The sequence below is a fragment of the Cyprinus carpio genome, chromosome A5 (assembly GCF_018340385.1).
Source record: "Cyprinus carpio isolate SPL01 chromosome A5, ASM1834038v1, whole genome shotgun sequence".
Taxonomy (NCBI): domain Eukaryota; kingdom Metazoa; phylum Chordata; class Actinopteri; order Cypriniformes; family Cyprinidae; genus Cyprinus; species Cyprinus carpio.
The window spans coordinates 15,448,490-15,467,203 of NC_056576.1; the positions used below are offsets into that span (position 1 = coordinate 15,448,490).

General features: G+C 37.5%; 1 protein-coding gene across 13 annotated transcripts in view; it reads right to left on the bottom strand.

Annotated features, from left to right (window-relative positions):
• The window catches only part of LOC109083416 (armadillo repeat protein deleted in velo-cardio-facial syndrome homolog), a 115,550-nt gene that overhangs the window by 21,536 nt on the left and 75,300 nt on the right, over window positions 1-18,714 (bottom strand). For 11 of the 13 annotated variants that reach the window (XM_019098245.2, XM_019098238.2, XM_019098259.2 and 8 more), the window contains 5 exons: window positions 15,680-15,863; window positions 10,942-11,059; window positions 9,941-10,112; window positions 7,892-7,909; window positions 6,315-6,386 (listed from right to left, as the gene is read on the bottom strand). In XM_019098245.2, the coding sequence (XP_018953790.1) occupies window positions 6,315-6,386; window positions 7,892-7,909; window positions 9,941-10,112; window positions 10,942-11,059; window positions 15,680-15,863 (564 nt within the window). The remainder of the gene's footprint in view (window positions 1-6,314; window positions 6,387-7,891; window positions 7,910-9,940; window positions 10,113-10,941; window positions 11,060-15,679; window positions 15,864-18,714) is intronic. The other 2 variants (XM_019098252.2, XM_019098211.2) reach the window with 1 other exon arrangement.

The window sequence follows — 18,714 nt, forward strand, 5'->3', positions numbered from 1 at the left end:
CCCAGGGCCCTGCAAAGGCTTTATGCAGCACTGGCCCTATGTATTTATGTTAATTACAGTCTAGAGTCATTAGTTTATCAACATGCTAATGTCAAATTCTTCTGCAATCAGTTGTGAGTCACGTCACCTGTGCACTTCATGTGAGCTCCTCCCTGACTATTTGTTTAAAGATTCTTTGAATGTAGCTACCTGTGTAAACAGCAGACAGCAATTCAGTTCACTAGGAGTTGGAATAGAGCTTCAGTTTTCATTTTAAAGGTTTCATGCGTAAACAAGCTGGACTCTGTGTAAAGTGTGCTGCTCAGAGACAGGAGGAACAACAGCGGAGCACAGTAAACATGATTCATCCTCATTCCCTCCACCTGATGTCATTATGTTATGGGAATGACAGTGCTAAAAAAAGGAATAAGCCAGAGAGGGGAGGGTATGACATGTAATTAATTCATAGTGTCTTCATCTCTCTCAGGAGTCATTTTTTTTTATGAAACACAACAATGGCTTCACTGCACTGTTTGAATTAAGGGCCAAGGAACACAATAGGTGTACTAACAGCTTATCTACATGACCTCCACATTCTCTGGCCTCTAGCACAGTAAATGCTGTTTCAATTAACACTAAATCCAGATGTGTGCAGTGCATTTTATGGAGGACTGTTTTCTGATCCTGGGAGAGTAGACTGCAATGCCGGCTGTTCTGACTCACAAACTGTAAGTATGTTTTCAAATTTAAAGGATTTGCCACAGATGATTCAAACGTGAGTTTTGAGTAGTGCTTGTTTGTCATTTATCACAAATGCAGACATGGTTTTATGTTTACGCGGCACGATGCAACGTAATGCGTAAAAAGACAGTATATAAAGTCATTATAATCCATAATTATGTCCCCACTGGATACAACAAATGCCTCATTTGTAATGGGCTTTATTGTTTTTGTCTAGTCGCACCTGTGTTCTGACGATTTGTGCTACCCTGTCAGATTTTGCTACCTCACATTAAAACAGATGGTAGCATAATTCGGAAGCAAAATCCTTTATTAACATTCTCGATTCCAGTCCTCGCGCCCCCCAGATCTGCATATTTTGCATGTCTCTCTTTGTTAACACAGCTGATTCAGATAATCAGCTCGTTAGAAGTGAGCTCCGTGCATAAACTGTGTTCCCATTGACATGGTCCCTACACAGTGTTCATTGCTACCTACTCCCTGAACTGGGGAAATCTGTTGAAGTTACCTCACTTTGGAACATTCATTCACGGATTTGTGCTGCGCAACGCCTTCACAAACGGACAAGTGTGACATCATATACCTCTGTAAATAAATACTATTTAAATTCAGAACGATGAACTTTGCAAAAATCTTCGTGTCTCAGAAAGGCGGGGCATAGAGGAGACACTATAATGTACATTATGTGGAAAATAATGTGTTTTATGAACCCCAAATTCCCAATATCATGGGTTTCTATTGAAATGATTGTTTTTACAGTTACTTTTGATTAATTTAATGCATCCTTGCTGAATAATAGTGGTACAGTTTATTATACAGTAAGATTAAAGGCTGGAGTAATGACTGCTGTAAATTCAGCTGTGCCATCACAGAAATAAATTACATTTTACAATATATTAATTATTTTAAATTGTAATAATATTTCCAAATATTATTATTTTTACTGTTCATCGAATAAATGCAGCCTTGGTGATCATAAGAGATATTTAAATATCTTCATTAAGCCAAACGTTTGACCATTAGTGCATAAATTACTATTTTAATTATTTTATTGAAAAATGTTTTAAATAAGTCACTTATAAGGTTCCATCAATATTAGGATATGGTCTCAGAAGGCAGCTGCCTACTTAGGCAGTGAGGCATGAGGCAGCTCACAGGGTTTTGGAACAGACCCCAGTCTGCTCATTGTCAATCACATCTCCCTCAGAATCCTTAATTAAATCTCTCTTGTCTCTTTCTCCATGAATGTGAATAATGCAGCGAGGAAGCCTTCATATCTTTCATGGCTTGTAGTTTTCAAACAGGACCTCTCTGAAACCAAATGCTTGAGGCATAAAATGCAACAAAGATGCTCAGTGAATAAACAGTGGCTGTGTATCTCAGGTTCAGCTAAGCGACCAAAATCCCTCAATACTCTAAGCTGTCACAGCAGCCTCTCAAGCACACGTTTATGATCTATGGATATATATCACACAAAAAGAGACTCACAATAGAAGCAGTCCCAGTGCACACTGAACTCAGTTACCCTGTTCTTTTTATTGCATATTAATCCCCAGGTGCCAATTCCATCTAAAATCAGACCAGACTTACTATTCATCTGATCACATTTTCTTAACCATATCCTCACGGAAAAATGTGAATCCTTGTGTATTCACTACATTCTAGCAAAGAGACAAGCAAGGTTATTTTTCCTGTTCAAACAAGTGCAGGTTTATGTCTTATGTCTAAAACAAAGCCCGGTGCTTTCAGAGGCATATAAATAAATATCCTTATGTCTCCATCAGACAGTCACAGACAATTGACATTACAAACTTCATTCATCTTCCTGTTAAAAAAGGCTTTTAATGTGTCTATTAACATTTTAACAAAAAGGATTCATTTGTGATATTTAATGCTTCAAAACTAATGTTAAGTGGATGAGGAGTATGTTTTTTTTATTGCCTATTGAACCATCATGAAAATATAACATGACAAAAGACAGAAAAAAATTAAAGGGGTCATATGATGCTGCTAAAAATCACATTATTTTGTGTATTTGGTGTAATGAAATGTGTTTATGTGGTCTAAGGTTCAAAAAACACATTATTTTCCACATACTTTACATTAATGTTTCCCCTCTATGCCCACCTTCTGAAAGTGAGCACACCGTGTTCACCACCCGGAGCAGTGGGCAGCTATATCCAGCGCCCGGGGAGCAATTGGGGGTTCAGTGCCTTGCCTTGCAAGGGCACTTCAGTCATGGGTATTGAGGGTGGAAGAGAGCGCTGTTCAGCTACAACTCCTCCCACCTACAAACTCCTGCCAGCACCGAGACTCGAACCTGCGCCCTTCGGGTTACAAGTCCAACTCTCATAGTAGTGCCCCATCTAGGCTGGAGGCTTAGAGTGAGCCGCAGCCGGCTTGAGTGAGCAGAGGCAGACGGGCTTGAGAACGGCACGGCCGGCGGATTCTACGAAGGAGCTTGCGGCAACCACATGTGACAAACCCGATTTCAGCGATCCACAGTGCAAAGTTGATGAAAGTGAGCACACCGCAGCACGGATCAGCTCCAGGCATGACAAAGTGGATATCGTCAAGGCCAAACAAAGTAGTTTCACTTTCACAGTGAAACACACAGCGTCTATACGACTTGGCGGCGGCAGCAACAACAGTACTACAACGAGAATAAAAGGTACGGCTTCTTTTTTTGCGTGGACATCTGGGCGCGTTATGCAAATCTTCCCACATACTGACATAAAGATGTGGGGGCGTGTTAGAACGAGCCGTTTTAGAGGGGTGTGGACAAGTATTAATTTTTATAAAGAATATCTGGATTTGAGACTTTAGTCTTTGCAACTTTACAGATCTTCTTTATTCACCAAGAGCTTGTAACACTCCAAAGAGAAGGGAAACATTGAAATCGCATCATATGACCCCTTTAAACTTTTTTTCAAAGCTCATCTGCTTGCATGACTTGAGCTAATAAAAAATAAAATTCAGCACATTGATAAACCACAAAAATTAATCAGTTCAACATCATCCCCATTTTGCATGTTAATGAGAAAGAGGCTAATTAAAGAGCAACAAGAAATTCTGTTGACTTTGAACAGCTGCCATTACAACTTTATGAAACTGCTCCTTGAAGCATTCATTATTTAGTCAAAAACATCATGCGAGAACAAGGCTGTTGAAACTTTTAACTAATACATGACTGCTGTATCTGGAAGGTCAACAGGTCTCAAAGATGTGTGAGAAAAGTGAAAATACACACCAGCAGACACATGCTTAAAAACAAACATGGCTATGTTGAGTTTTGCAATGGTCAGCACATTCTCACACGGATGCACCAACCCTTGAGCAGGATCACACACACACACTCTGTGTCCACAGAGAACTCTGCAGATTTCTGCAGGATTGCAACACCTACAGAGGCAAGATGTACTAAAGTGCGCAGAAACGTACACTACTGTTCGAAGGTTCGAGGTTGGTAAGATCTGAAGGTTTGTTTCAAAAAAGGATTTTAGTTTTACTTTTTTGTTTAGTGATGTTTAATGCATTCTTACTGAATAAAAAATATGAATTTCTTTCTTCCAAAAAAAAAAACCCCTTACTGATGCAAAACTTTTGAACCATAGTATAATTGAAAGTGCTCAAGTTTGATTTTTTTTTTCCATTTCTCAGTTAAAAATCATATATACTGTATGACTAAATGTATTAATATGTTTGATAGTTAATCCATCCTCCAGTGCTCAAGACCAATGAATTCCAAAGATTTCTCCCAAATTAAAAATGTGACAAATTGCAGATTCCTTGTGGGTTTGTCCATGTGCTACTTTTTTTTTTAACTACTGTTTTTTCTCTGCCAAGCAAAACATTCCAACAACAAACACATGTAGACCTCTCAACAAAAACTCTATCACTACATTTGATTTCCCATCATTCCTATTTATTCATCCAGCTTCAATTTTCTCTTTTAAAATCTGACAATACACAAACGATGATCCTCTCATGAGTGGGGGATCAGTAAACAGTATTTCTTTTCTTTAATGGGATGTTTTCACAAGCCTTATAGACTCGTCGAAAAACAAAAAAACAGGTCTTCTAAAAATGATACATTTTTCATCCCTCTTTGTGGTTCATAGTAATACATAAAAAATGAGCCTCAATAAAACATTTTCCTCTCTCAATAAGTGGAGCTGTGAGGTAAAATGATCTTAGATCAGTCTGTCAGAAGGAAAGAGGTATTGAGTGGCTCCCTGATGACTGTGCAGCGGGTGTAAATAGAGACGGACATCTTCGACCATTGCCAGAATGACGGATGTTTTTTCAGGGTTTTTAAGACAGCACGTCTAGTCTTGAGACCCCTGTTCTGTTCCACTGCATTGCAACGTTTCTTGTTTAAAATTCTCCCATAGCCTGCATCCCTTATGATTAATTTGCAGACAAGTCCAAGCTAAAGGTCTGAGCATGTCTCACACACAGATGGTTTAACCCAGCACATGCCTCAATCTGACCTGTTTCTGAGGGTAAATCAGCCTCATTCTATCTGGATAAACTTGGTCAGGGATGTCAGTTGTATTAAAACACACCATCTATTTAGCACTCTGCCGCTGAGGATTATGGCTGTGTTTGTCACAATGATAAAAGGCCTAAGCAGAAGAGTACTGTTACCTGATACCTGGGATTCCCAGAGGATCTCCGTATGCTGATGTGCACTCAATGCACTCTGTGCAAACAGTAGCTCTGCTCCAAAACCTAGTGAGCATGCTGCCTGCTGCTTGTTAAGACAGCATCTTAACAATCACAGAACCTTATAAGTGACTTTTCTTAAATCAGCAGCAACTCTAGTGCAATCATAAAAAGGAGAGTTTTTTTTAAATCATTTTTTTATTTACTTTATGCCATGTACTTGATGCTAATTTTTATTTTAACATATTTTAAAATGTAGTTTTTTCATGTGATTTTTTTTTTTTTTTACTCCAGTCCTCAGTGTCATTTGATCCTTCACAAATCATTCTAATAAATATGTTGATTTGGTGCTCAAGAACCATTTCTTCTTATTATTAATGTTGAAAACAGATGTGCTGATAAATATTTTTATGTTAAACATGTTTTTCAGGATTCTTTGATGAATAGAAAGTTCAAAAGAACAAGCATTTATACAATATCGTAATCTTTTGTAACATTATAAATGTCTTTACTGTCACTTTTGAATGGTAGTGCATTTCTCTCATCTCGTTTACCATCTTTATTTTATCACTGAGCCTGTCACAATGCATTTTGGTATCACCTTTACAGTAAATTTGTCTGCGATGCTGGTATTGCTTCAGCATACCGCCTTAGTAGGCAGCTCACTAGGTTTGGGAACAGAGCTTCACTTCCCATAAATCTGTGCACTACAACATTCAGTAGTATAACAGTGTGTTGGCCATACACTATTTTTAAACTGTACCTTACTGGAATTCATTTCCTTAAAGCAATGCACCTGCCTTTCATATCTAGGTTTTTTTTTTCTTTTTCAGAAAAACAAAAGAGTCAGGTCTTTTCCTGTCCCTTTTTCAAAAGAGTGACAGCTTAAAGATGTAATAATTTGGTGGTGTCAAAAGAAGACATACCTTTAGTGGGTTCTGTGCGCTTGGGTAGGTCCAATGTGTCATAGTTTTTGTCATGCTCTCCATTTTTCCTCCCTAAGTGAAGAAGGGGAAGAGAGCATAAGGGAACGAGACAGAAAGAGCAGTTGTAAGTGTCACTATGAGAGACAGAATTTACTGGCATGAAAATGTCAGTCTCAGACACACACACGGTTACAGACGTGCCACATATAATTCTAACTACTACACAGATATGCAAAGACAAACTCTTGACACCAGCTCGCAAGAGTGGGAACCCCCATTAAAAATGCAGAGCCTTTGTCATGGAGGACGGCTGTCTGTAACACAGTGAAGTAATGAAGACCACTCCACTACCACACACAGAGAACATGTTATAAGGATAGTTCCTCTACAAATGAACATTACTCACCTTCATATTGTTCCAAACTTATTTGACATGCTCCAAAACAACAAAAAAAGCATCTTAGAAATAGTCCACATGACTCACACTCTAGATTTCAAGTACTCTGAAGCCAGAACATCACTCAAGACCAACACCAAAGCTATTTTTCAGTAAAAAATTATTATTGTAGCTCTCTTATCTTCTTTGCATAAATTAAATGTGCACATATTCAAATTTGGTGAATTGCTAAAAAATGGCAAATGTCATGGTGTCTTGTAAACCAATCACGATGCACCAAATGCGAATATGCACATCTCTGTAGTGGAGAGGAAGATTTTTAATGAAAATTAAGCATCTAAATTAATTAATTTAGTTAATTACATCCTAATTTAAAGTCTTTTTTATTTCTTTTTCTGTAACAATCCTTAAAACAAGATAAGTGTACTTGAGAAGGAATACTGTATGAGACATTGGCAAGATATTGGCAGATTTTTAAGTTGTTTAAAAGGAAAAATCTCCAGTGCAGTAAGACAAGACTAAATTAATGACAACAAGTTTGAATTAAAAACAAGTCTTAATATCTTATGCAGTGTTGTTTCTTATGTAAATTTATCTTGTTTAAAGATTTCTTGATATTTTAACTAATGAACAAGAAAAATCATTTTCTTTTTTTTTATGCAGACACAGCTATTGCATGGTTTCCGAACACTTATTAAAGTGCAGACTTTGTGTGGATGGTACTATGGTACTTTTTGCCATTTTTGCTTAGAGTTTGACAAAATTCTCTTTCATTATATGAAAAAGGACAATGTGAACATTCTGACATTTCCTTGTGTGTTAAAAAAGAAAATTATAAAGGTTTGGATCAACATTAGAGTGAGTAAATGATGACATTTTCAGTGGAACTATCCTTTTAAAGCAATGGGCAAAAAGACAGGAAGCAAAAGCAGGCCTCGTTAACAGATAACAGCAGACACAGACATCTATGCCAGCTGAAAGGGGCTTTGAACCAGCTAAATTGGCACAGGTTTGACATTTCCTTGAGGACAGGAACACTAGACAGTTATTTAAGAATGGAAGGCGAAAGAGTGAAAGGGGGGCAGTGATGAAACGTTTATTCTGATGAAGATAGAGGAAGGCATTATGTGAGTGTACGCTGAGAGAAACACACAGAGGAAAAGCAGGAAGAGACACTCACCTTGATTAAACCATTCCTCTACAGTTAGCCAACGCAGGAGCAGCAGCAAGACCATTAAGAAAAAAGAAAAAAAAAACAGGCAGGGAAGAAGAAAGGGGATTCAGAGAGTGTGTATTAAAGGAGACAGAACTTATTTGTGAACCACTTAAAAGTACATAGAAAAAGGAGAGAGAGTTTAAGAAAAAATGAATCAAGTACAAAGTTGAGGAGGGAGTCAGCTCCATTAGTTCTCTCTTAAGTGAAGATTCCAGAAAGAAGACGACAGAGTTTGTGCAGCCTTTTGCAGCTAAATTCACTAAATGGATTCAAGAAACTTCACAGTATCACTTCAAGTATATTCACAGATTTCATGCAACATTGTGTTCTGCAATGCTGTCAGAACAATTCATAATGTAATACTGTATTCTCAGCGTGGCTGCAGGGCTGCTATACTGGGCATTAGCATAATCAGTCTTCTACAGTCAGTTTTCTCTTTAAGGCCATCTATGTGTGATAGAAGAGAATCGGGCTGAGCAATTTACTTCGTAATCTAAACTATCAAAGCTAGCCACCTGAAAATCAACACATTTGGGTTAATATCACAGACATTTGAATATCTATTGCCTCTTTAAATGCTGAGCATCGCTATTGCTAAGTGGAAACACAAAGAAAGGGAGATGTTTAATATGATTTTTTTTTTTGCTTCAGTACTGTACTGTGATATGTACACTACAGTTAAAATAATTGGGGTCAAAAATGTTTGTGAAAAAGCTCTCTTATTCTCAGCAAGTTAGCATTTATTTGAACAAAACTACTGTAAAGCAATGTTGTGGATGTGGAGTATTACAATTGAAAATAATTGTTTTCTATTTTAACATATTTGTAACTTGTAATTTATTCTTCTGATGGCAAAGCTGAATTTTCAGCATCATTACTCCAGTTTTCTGTCACATGATTCTTCAGAAATCATTCATGGTGCTCAAGAAACATTTCTTATTATTATCAATGTTGAAAACAGTTTTGATGCTTCAAAGTAAATCTCCAGGGCTGCTGACGGATAAACAAACCTCATTAAAAATGGTCCACGAGGCACAGCATGACATCACTGTTGTCATCTCTGCTTCTTACTGACATTCTTGCTTTTGTTCCTTCAGTTTGTTTATTGAATTCCCTTATTGGTCTGTTCAAGAATCAATTCACTAAATTATATCATTAATATTTGGGTGCTGAGGCCATTTGCTCCCCCTATAAATGTGTTCACTGTTATTAGCTGCTAATGGGGGGATAGTTGGGGGAGGGGCCAGGTGTGTGCTGCAGAAGAGAGTTCATTTTGAGTTCAGCTCAGGAAAGAGAAAGTTCAGAACCCTTCATGTTTTCTTGTTTTTGGGGAAGTTAGGATGCCTCCTGATGCCTGTGTTTTAGGTTGTAACGTTCAGGAAATAAACAAAGGCCATTGGCTGCTTTTGAACTGGATCTCCGTCTCCTGCCTATTTATTCTGGGAAGTTGCACAACGCTACAATATATTCAAGATATCTCACATCAGTTCATTTAAGAGAGAACAACAAATCTGGACAACTAGTATAAAAAAAAAAAAAAAAAAAAAAAAACACCTTGAAACTATCTGGAACCTGGAAATAAATCAGCTCTTTTTGGCATTATGTAAAAGAATATGTACCTGAATAACACTCAGCAGTTTAAAAGTGAAGTGTTTTGAAGAACTGATTCAACTCAGACAACGTAGCAGCACAGACAGTGAACCTACACCCACATCCATTTAAATATGAACACTGATACTCCAGACACACATTCCAGTTATGAATCATGAGTCACAAAAGAGCACAGGTCAAACAAAGAGAGATTCAAGCATCATTTAGCTTCCTATTACAGTATCTGCCTGCACTGCAATTTATGACGTTGTGTAAATGTTAGGATCATACTGCCCTCCGTGACCCCGCCAGCAATGGAAGCATCCGGCTGTTAATGATCAAGGCTCAGTGATCTAAAGATGCTCAGCACTGTTTTAGATGTATAAAGCACATAGATGAAATAAAGAACAATTCAATAATGACCTTTGGCCTTCTTTCCACCGAAGCAGCCTGCGTCATCTTTCTTCTTCCTCTGAGTGCCAGCAGAGCCAGGGCCCTGAAGAGCTGAGGGGTCCTGGAACTTCTCAGCCCCTGGAATCTCCTTGTGCACGTGGTAAGACAGGTTCCTCATGACGCAAACACAATTCTCCACAGACTAAGAGACAGCAAGAGACAAAAATTTAAAGAATGAAACTTTTTTTATGCAGGCATTTTGTAAGGGAAAAAGTGTCTTTAAAAAAAGTGACCATTTGTCCACAAAAGACTAAATAGTTCTTATTTCAATTAACTAATAACAATAATTATCTATGTCATTTTATAATTATAATTGTTCAATTGCAGCATTGCACAGTCAAATATGTTTGAATAATGACTGTTGTGCCAGGCAAGTTATTACCTACACAGCTGTGCTGATTTTATGTCTCATAATACAACTATTTACATCTTTTTTTGACTGTTGTGCCAGGCAAGTTATTACCTACACAGCTGTGCTGATTTTGTTTGTATTATTACAAATGTTTGTGGGTTCGAGTCTGAGAGTTTGATACCACAAGAGGTGCCCTTGAGCAAGGGCCGAACTCCCAGAGAGCTCCCCGTGCACCGCAGCAAAAATTGTGGTTCGACTGCTCCAGTTGTGTGTGTTCACGGTGTGTGTTCACTGCTGTGTGTGTGCACTTTGGATGGGTTAAATGCAGAGTGCTGTTTTGAGTATGGGTCACCAAACTGACATGGCTGTATTCCTTTCCACTTTCACTTATTACACCAAACAAGACCCCTTTGCTTTACATTTGGTCCTGATCACTTGCCTGGGTTTGTGTTGTGTGATGTGTGTGTGACATGTGTTTATTCTTTTTCATATTTGTGTGTGTGAAGTCTGGTGTTTGTGAATGTTGTGTCTGTGTGTGTGTGTGTGTGTGTGTGTGTGTGTGATGTTTAAACAAAGATGGATACAGGAGGCAGGTGCTCTCTCTTCTGAATACACTCACTTTGTTGTCCATGTCCTTCTTTCCCACAGCAGATTGCAGTGCATGCAGCAAGGCATCCACCAGCCCCTCACACTCTCTTAACCGTCTGCGTGCCTCTGCACCATCAGAGCTCACATTCCTACAGCAAACAGCAAAAGCATGAGTAAGCACAAGTAATTTGCACTAATTATACATCATAAGCTGACACATTAAAAGATTTTGTTAAGGGAGCTACTTTGAAACTTTAACTTGCCAAGCTACAAACTAATCATAATTAAAGTAGGTAAACTTAGCCAAACTGCTCTTGTAAAAGGAGTTAGATACAAGATACAAGTTATTGGCAAAAAGAAACTAAGGAACTGCTAATATCTTTCAAATATGTTCAAATATATTTCAAATATTAAATTATAATATATAAAATAAATTTTCACTATATTTTACAATATAATTTAATCTATGCACAAAAACAGCCTGGATTTTTGAAATGATTAAACAGATTAAACAATGGATTATGGTGATAGTACTACAACAACTGGAATACAGCATCTTTATACAACCTGTTTGAAAACAGTGATTAGTGTCAATTGACATTATTTAAAAAAAGACTTAAAATTGCATTTTTTAAAAATATCTAATTTACTGTTTATATGAATGGATTCACTAGAAAGAATCTGAATTTAAGTGCAAAGACTGATAAAAGCTTGACAAAAAGCAAAAACATACAGACACAGATATTGCTTTTTTTACAACCAATATACAGATATTAAGTTTTTCCATATTCCAAGCTTGTCTGGTGCATGTGTGAGTCAAGAAAATTATGAAAATAAATCTAGGAATAATTGCATTGTAGGATTTCAAATCAGTAAGGGTTGAGGCATCAATAGTAACTAAGTAACTAGCTGTTTTATGGATGGTAACTGTAATATTATTACTGAAATATTATTAATAATTAGTTACAATACTAGTTACTGCCCAACACTGTAAACAATAAACAGTCTCCCAGTCCAATTAAACTCACACTGAAGCCTTGTTCTGATCTCAGACCTGCTAAAATGACCAATGTCCCTCTTTAAAAATTAATGGAGGACAGATTACATTATAAAGTTACATGGTTAGCATTATATAAAAATGAAAAGAACATCAGATGTGTCCACAGCCTGAGAAGGCACCAGGAGCCACCTGTGTTCTGCATCCTTTACCCTGATATTTCTTTCCTACCAGCTGTTCAAGCTGTAGTTCTTTATAACTAGATTGCCAAGTTAAAATCCTACCCATAAAAATGCCTCACTCCAGAGTAATCACTATCAAACGACAACTGGAGAAAACACAAATTAAACTAGCACCCTGCAAACAAATGAGTTCTTTTCCAGCAGAGGAAATTTAAACCCATTTGCAGTATAACACCCGTATGGAATGTAACGTTTTCCAGCTGTACATCTGTTGTGGCAGCAATCCAGATATGAGAGAGATGTATTGCATTTTTACCGCTACCTGTCTTTTTCCTCCATAATGCCTGAAGGACAGTCAGCACAATATTGAATACTTCCTTCCTACAATCTCTTGTACCTTAATAGTTTTGAGAATCCAATTTATAATACTGTGGCAAAATGTAATAGAATTTTTTTTACAAATATTTAATATATTATATTATTTATATGAATATGCAGGTCTTTTTTAAATAAAAGATCTTAATTCAAAAATCAAATGACCAGTCCTAATATATTTTTGTATAGAATAATGTGAGGAATGTATTATTCATTGACTGACCCTGAAAACCCTTCATCGTTGGCTCTGCTCTACAGTAGGTCTATCAAAAATAAAAATTTGCTGAAAATTTGCACACCCTCAGGCCATCCAAGATGTACAGTAGATGAGTTAATGTCTTCATCAGAATGTATTTGGAGAAATTTAGCATTACATCACTTGCTCTCCAATGGATCCTTTGCAGTGAACGGGTGCTGTCAGAATGAGAGGCAAAATCTTCATTCTGGATGGCAAAGATGAGTCATTTTTGGCTCAAAGTTTTCCTTAAGTTTTCCTTCAAAAATCTCAAATACAAACAGGTCAAGGATGCACTACTTAATCATGAATTACAAATGTGCACATTTGTCACAATGAGCAAAGAAATAAATAAAGGGTGCTTTTCCCTCTGCTGAAGAGAGACAGGAAACAAAACTGTGCCTCCAAGCAGCTTACTAGGCAACAGATGTCACTGGATACAGTTTCCATGGATACAGGCTGAGCTGAGGCTAAAAAGACAGGATGAGGATGGAGTGGCGTTGTACACAGCCGCATGTCTGCGATGACTTGCTGAGAGGTGGCGTCACATGGAAACACATGATGCCATGATGGCTGTACTGCCACCTGAGGCACTGGTTAACCTCATAATATTGATTGACCTGTCACAGGGCAATAGCCAGTGAGAGCCTTGGCAAAGGAGAAAGAGCTAAAGAGAGATAAGGAGGTTGAGAAAAAGTAAGAAAAGGGAAATTGTTTTAGGAAATGTTCACAATGCTCCTCTTTAAAATGAAGAGAAAGAGGACGACCAATACTGGATTGTGCTTGCTTATGATGCATGAAAAAGAGAGCGAGAGAAAAAACACATTTCTGATTAATTGACTGCCTGCAAAATATTTCTATTACTGTTTCTAAATGCTTTCATCAAAGAATCCCAATTAATGTTTAATGGTTTCCACGAAACAATTAAGCAGCATAACTGCTTTCAGTAAAGCTATTAAGAAGAAATGTTTCTTGAGCAGCAAATCAGCATATCAGAATGATTTCTGAAGGATCATGTGATACTGAAGACTGGAGTAATGACTGCAGAAAATATACTTTGCTTTGCCAAATATACTAAAATAGTAAAATTAGTTATTTAAATATTTCACAATACTACTTTTACTATATTTTTTATATCAACTTTCAAGAAGTTAAGAGAGCATAACTCAATCAATAATAGATACATAAATAAAACTATTGCAATAATGTCCATGCTTCTAAACTGCATAATTAAGTTTTCCAGATATTAGAGATCCAGTAGGTCTACCTCCAAAAAAGAGTGTTTTATAAAATGGTATACTTGAAAGGAAAGGGAACAGAGGGAGAGACTGAGAAGAATGGATGATAGCAGGGAGGTAGAGTCACATACAGAGAAGCAAGCAGAAGCTGGACATGGCCCAGCAGGTTGCAGCACAACCAGCAGCAGCAGCAGGAGATTAGAGGCCTGGCTGCTAAAGAGGAAACAAAGGGTGGAAACACAGCACCGTCCCTCCGGAGCTTCAGTGCTGAGCTCACACACAAAACAGGACACAGCTCAAATAAGAAGAGAGAGGGAGGAATTAAAGGAAAAAGAAAAGAGGATGAACGCTACATTTATTCAGTGGTGAAATACCACATACAGTTACTCAAGTGAATTCTTGTAGCATCCAAATCCTGCTTCTGAAAGACCCGAATACAATCAAAAGTGTAGTAAGTAACAAAAAATAAAAATAATGATATCTGAATCACACCTCAGACTGTATACACCAAATGTCATCATATTTGCAAATTTTGGCTCTGCCTTTAAGACACAACCAGAACACAACACTGTGCTGGAAGTACCTACTCATGCAATCACAAGATTAAGGATTTAAAGAGAGCACTTGAGGTCATGAAACTACACTGACCTGCTTCTGCCGCTAGCAAGCTGATTTAAACAATCAGACCTGTGCACTGAGGCTTATCCACACAGAAGGTCAAACAAGGATAGTCGCAGCCAAACAAGGCAACAATAAACTGATTTGATGCCACAGTGTCAAGAGTGCAACAACCATATGTGAATCCTGAAAAAGAAGGATCACTGTAGGCACAATCATGGCACTGTAACACATTGTTTAAACCGATGATCACTTCAGTGGAGGAAGATTTCATGATCGGATGAGTCGTTCTCAGTTCATATCAGTCAGTGGGTTGTGTTGCCAGGTCAGTGATGGTCAAGGCATATGCTAGAGTTTTGAAACATACTTATTGTTACACACGGATCAAATGTCCATTTATAATTGCTGAGACAGGCAAAGATCACACTGAATTAAAACAACAACAACAAAAAAGACATTTCCTTTTCAGGCAAAGAGCAGAATCTCTTACACAACAATGTTTTCTTGCTTTTCTTAATCAAAAGGTGAGCTGCTAGAATGACCCGCAGAGGAGAGGATCAGTGTCTGCAGAGAGGCTCGGAACATTATACCAAAAATGGCTAAATATAGAATAGACAGAGGCTATTGATTTTTGCCTTTAGTTATAATGTTTTTATATATTTTCAAAGATTTTGCCAGAAGAAAAATAAGTTCAGTCTATACAAAATTATCTGTTCCCACTTTTGTTTTCCATATACTGTAGATACATCGGTTGCCTCTCTATAACTAAAGCTTAGTTTAACTGCTATTCCCATAGGCAAAAACTATCTTCTCAAAGCTAAACAATTTGCTTTTCTACCACTAGTGCACAGGAACATATGGCAGTGTAACAGTGAGTTAGACACAAGAGGCCAGTGCTGTCATTTTTAACTAAAGCGTAAGCTATTAAAAAGTTTTGTTTATTGAAATGAAGCTGAAATAAACTTCTTTCATTCATCTGAAATGTTTTAGCAATTAAATTAGAATCGAAGAAATGGGTAAAAAGCTTTTGCAGGAACCCAGTAAGACCAATAAGAGTTTTCACTGCCATTGTTCTAGGTCAGCTAAGAAGGATGTGAAAGGTGCTGTCAATCAGACCAGTATACCTTAAACATCCTGATGTGTTCTTGAAGACTGTGGTCCACTCTGCATCTCGTGGCTTTGAGTCCTCATTCGGCTCATGTTCCCAGCCCGAATGAGGGATAATGACCTCGTTAGTCATCGTCTGTAGCCCGTGGTTAATTATCACCATCTTCAGTGGCTCATAGGAGGACAAGTTCCAAAGTGTTCCTATCAGGTGGAGTAAGAGAGAGAGGAAAGAAAAAGGAAAAGAAGGACCTGTTACACCTCTTAACCTGACACAAGAGCTACAAACAAAAAGTGGCACCGCTGTTAGATCTGTTGACACCCCACGCATTACAAAAGCATTGATTCTGAGTTTTTAGACAGGAACCTCCATTACAGACCACGAATAAGAAGGATTGGACAAGAAAAAAGGAAAGGAAAAAAGATTTTTGAGAAATTTTTCTGAGTGTAAAGAGAGTGTGGGGGGGAGGGTGTTTTTTTTTATATATTATAAAAGAGAGGATTTTTTTATATGAGAGAGGACATATATACGCCTACAGAGTTAAGAAAGACTGGCCTTTGTTTTATTAACTTGGCAAGACCCATACAGCTGCTGCTACCCTTGGAAATGTACAGTGAATAAATAAACAGCCTTTTCTTGGGTTAGTAAAAACAAAGTCTCAGGACAACAGGTCATACTCTCTAAAAACAGAAATAGCAAGTGTTTACATAGCTGACTACACACTCAAACAAATTTATATCCTGATACAACTCTGAATCTATTTTTCTGCCCTTCATACACATCATAATCCCTCCATGTTCTTTTCACTCTGCAATTACTTCCAGATCAATTTCTGCTCATAATAACTTCAACAGGAGACAAGAAGTAAACATGTTGTAGCTCTGTGTAATGTGGGCTCAGGTTCTTTTAACCACCAAAATAAATGATGTACTGTCGGATAATAACCAAAATTGTACTTCCATCCATGTGTGTGTATTTCCTCTTAGGTGCTGAATGGCCATTAGACCCTGGTTGAAGTCCAGATAACAGACGCCGTACACATAGCTGCTGCCGAATGTGGGAATGTCTATTTGGTAACGTGGAACATTAAAGAGCATGGTTCATTACCAGCTAGCTCATGCACTCGTGCACGTGTTATTTGTGTCAGATGGGCTTGTAGTCAGAGGAGATGTAACACATGCTGATTAACTTCACTTCATTGGCTTTAGTAGGAGGCAGACAACTGGAGCAGTTTGAAACAGCCAAAGGCTGTATACATATATGTATGTGTGTGTGTGTGTGTGTGTGTGTGTGTGTGTGTTTGTATATATGTATATATATATATATATATATATATATATATATATATATATATATATACACACACACACACAACACACACACACCTAGTGTCGTATCGGTTTAGTTCCCCTGGCATCTTTTGCAGGTTCCTGGATATCCCACATATTGAATACAAAAGGAGCCAATGAAACCCACATGAGGGAAGCTGAACCTAGCAAGAGGTGCAGCCTGATTGAGTTTACTCCTTCCTGCTTGTCATTGAAGCCTCCCAGTTAATTCAATTTCCTGGGAGCAGCAGACATGCTGTTCTAACAGGCCATTCACTTAGGGCTATTACAGTCCCATCCTGCCCCCTGCCATTCATCATACACTGATTGGACAGCCGAGTCAGAGAGAAAGAAAAAGTAAAGAAGGTTAAATGAAGTAATCATCTCAGAAATGCCACCATACTTGTGGAATTTCTGAACAAATGTCATTTTGTAATGTTTTGTGGCCTTTTTCTAATGTCCTTCTTTTTTTTTTTCAAATATAATCAGGTGATTTGAGGAGAACCCTGCACAAGTACACAAACAGTAATCCACACAAAAACAAAGAAATATTCAGACCATATGATTCAAATGAAACACTGTCATTTAGTAATTATATTTTTAAATGTAATTTGGATCATATATTTTTATTTTACCATTTGTGTGTACATTTTTCGAGGATGAGGTCACAGCATGCAACCTTTTCATGTTCTACCAAGTCTAACCGTGTATCCAAACAACATATAATAGCAGTATGTTTTTGAACAAATCTGTTCAGTGAATGATTCAATGACTCACGTATAAAGTCACTTGTTTCATTTCTGAATGAATCAGAGTTTTGAAGGAATCAGATAATAATGACTTGCTGACTCTGACAGTCACTTGTTGCCACCTACTGGAGTAATGATGCAACCAGCAGAAAAAGTCACTGAAAAAGCCCCAAGACTAATACTGTACATAGACTGACAAGTCTGACTTCAATGTGCAAAAACACAGAGAAGTGGAGTCTGTGCAATATAGTACTTATTATGGAATTAGGAAGTACATCTTAAATCTGTTTCTACTAGTACCTTGCTTGATCAGAGCAAAACGAATGAGGTAGAGATGGAGAGTTGAAGCAGATACTAAGATACAGAACGCAGACAAGGAAGCAGAGGTTCATGGCTACTGGTATAAACATACTGCTGCAGCTGGTTGGCTGTAATTAAATAATACATTTCCATCAATTAACATTTAAGCTGGAGAGCTCTGAAAATGAAATTATGATGCTTTGAAGTTGCATCATTCTTGACCACCTTAATTTAAAATATTAATATGAACTGCTAAATATTCATAGTGCATGAAGAACATTTAACACAGGGTCACCAAATTAAAACAGACAGTTTAATTAAAAATAATGCTAAAATACAAAGTGGAAAAGGTAATGAAAAATTATAAGCAGAAAAAAAATGAACAAAGAAAAAAGTACTAGCAATATACGCTCAGTGAGTTTCTTGGTTGAAGGTGCAAATAAGTGCTGCTGACGATACATGGGCACCAACCATGGCGTTCAAGAGCACAAGGTGAACCTATTTTTAAAACCCTGCAATTATTTTTAATTGTAGAAAAAACATTCCAGGGGCTTGGTTTGGAACTGACACACTATATTCCCTCAATCCTGTAGAAAAGAGCTATTTTTAGCTGTAAAGTTAATCATAGAGGCTGCGGAGCTGTTATTCATCACTGTTTCACACTCCAGCAGTATGAG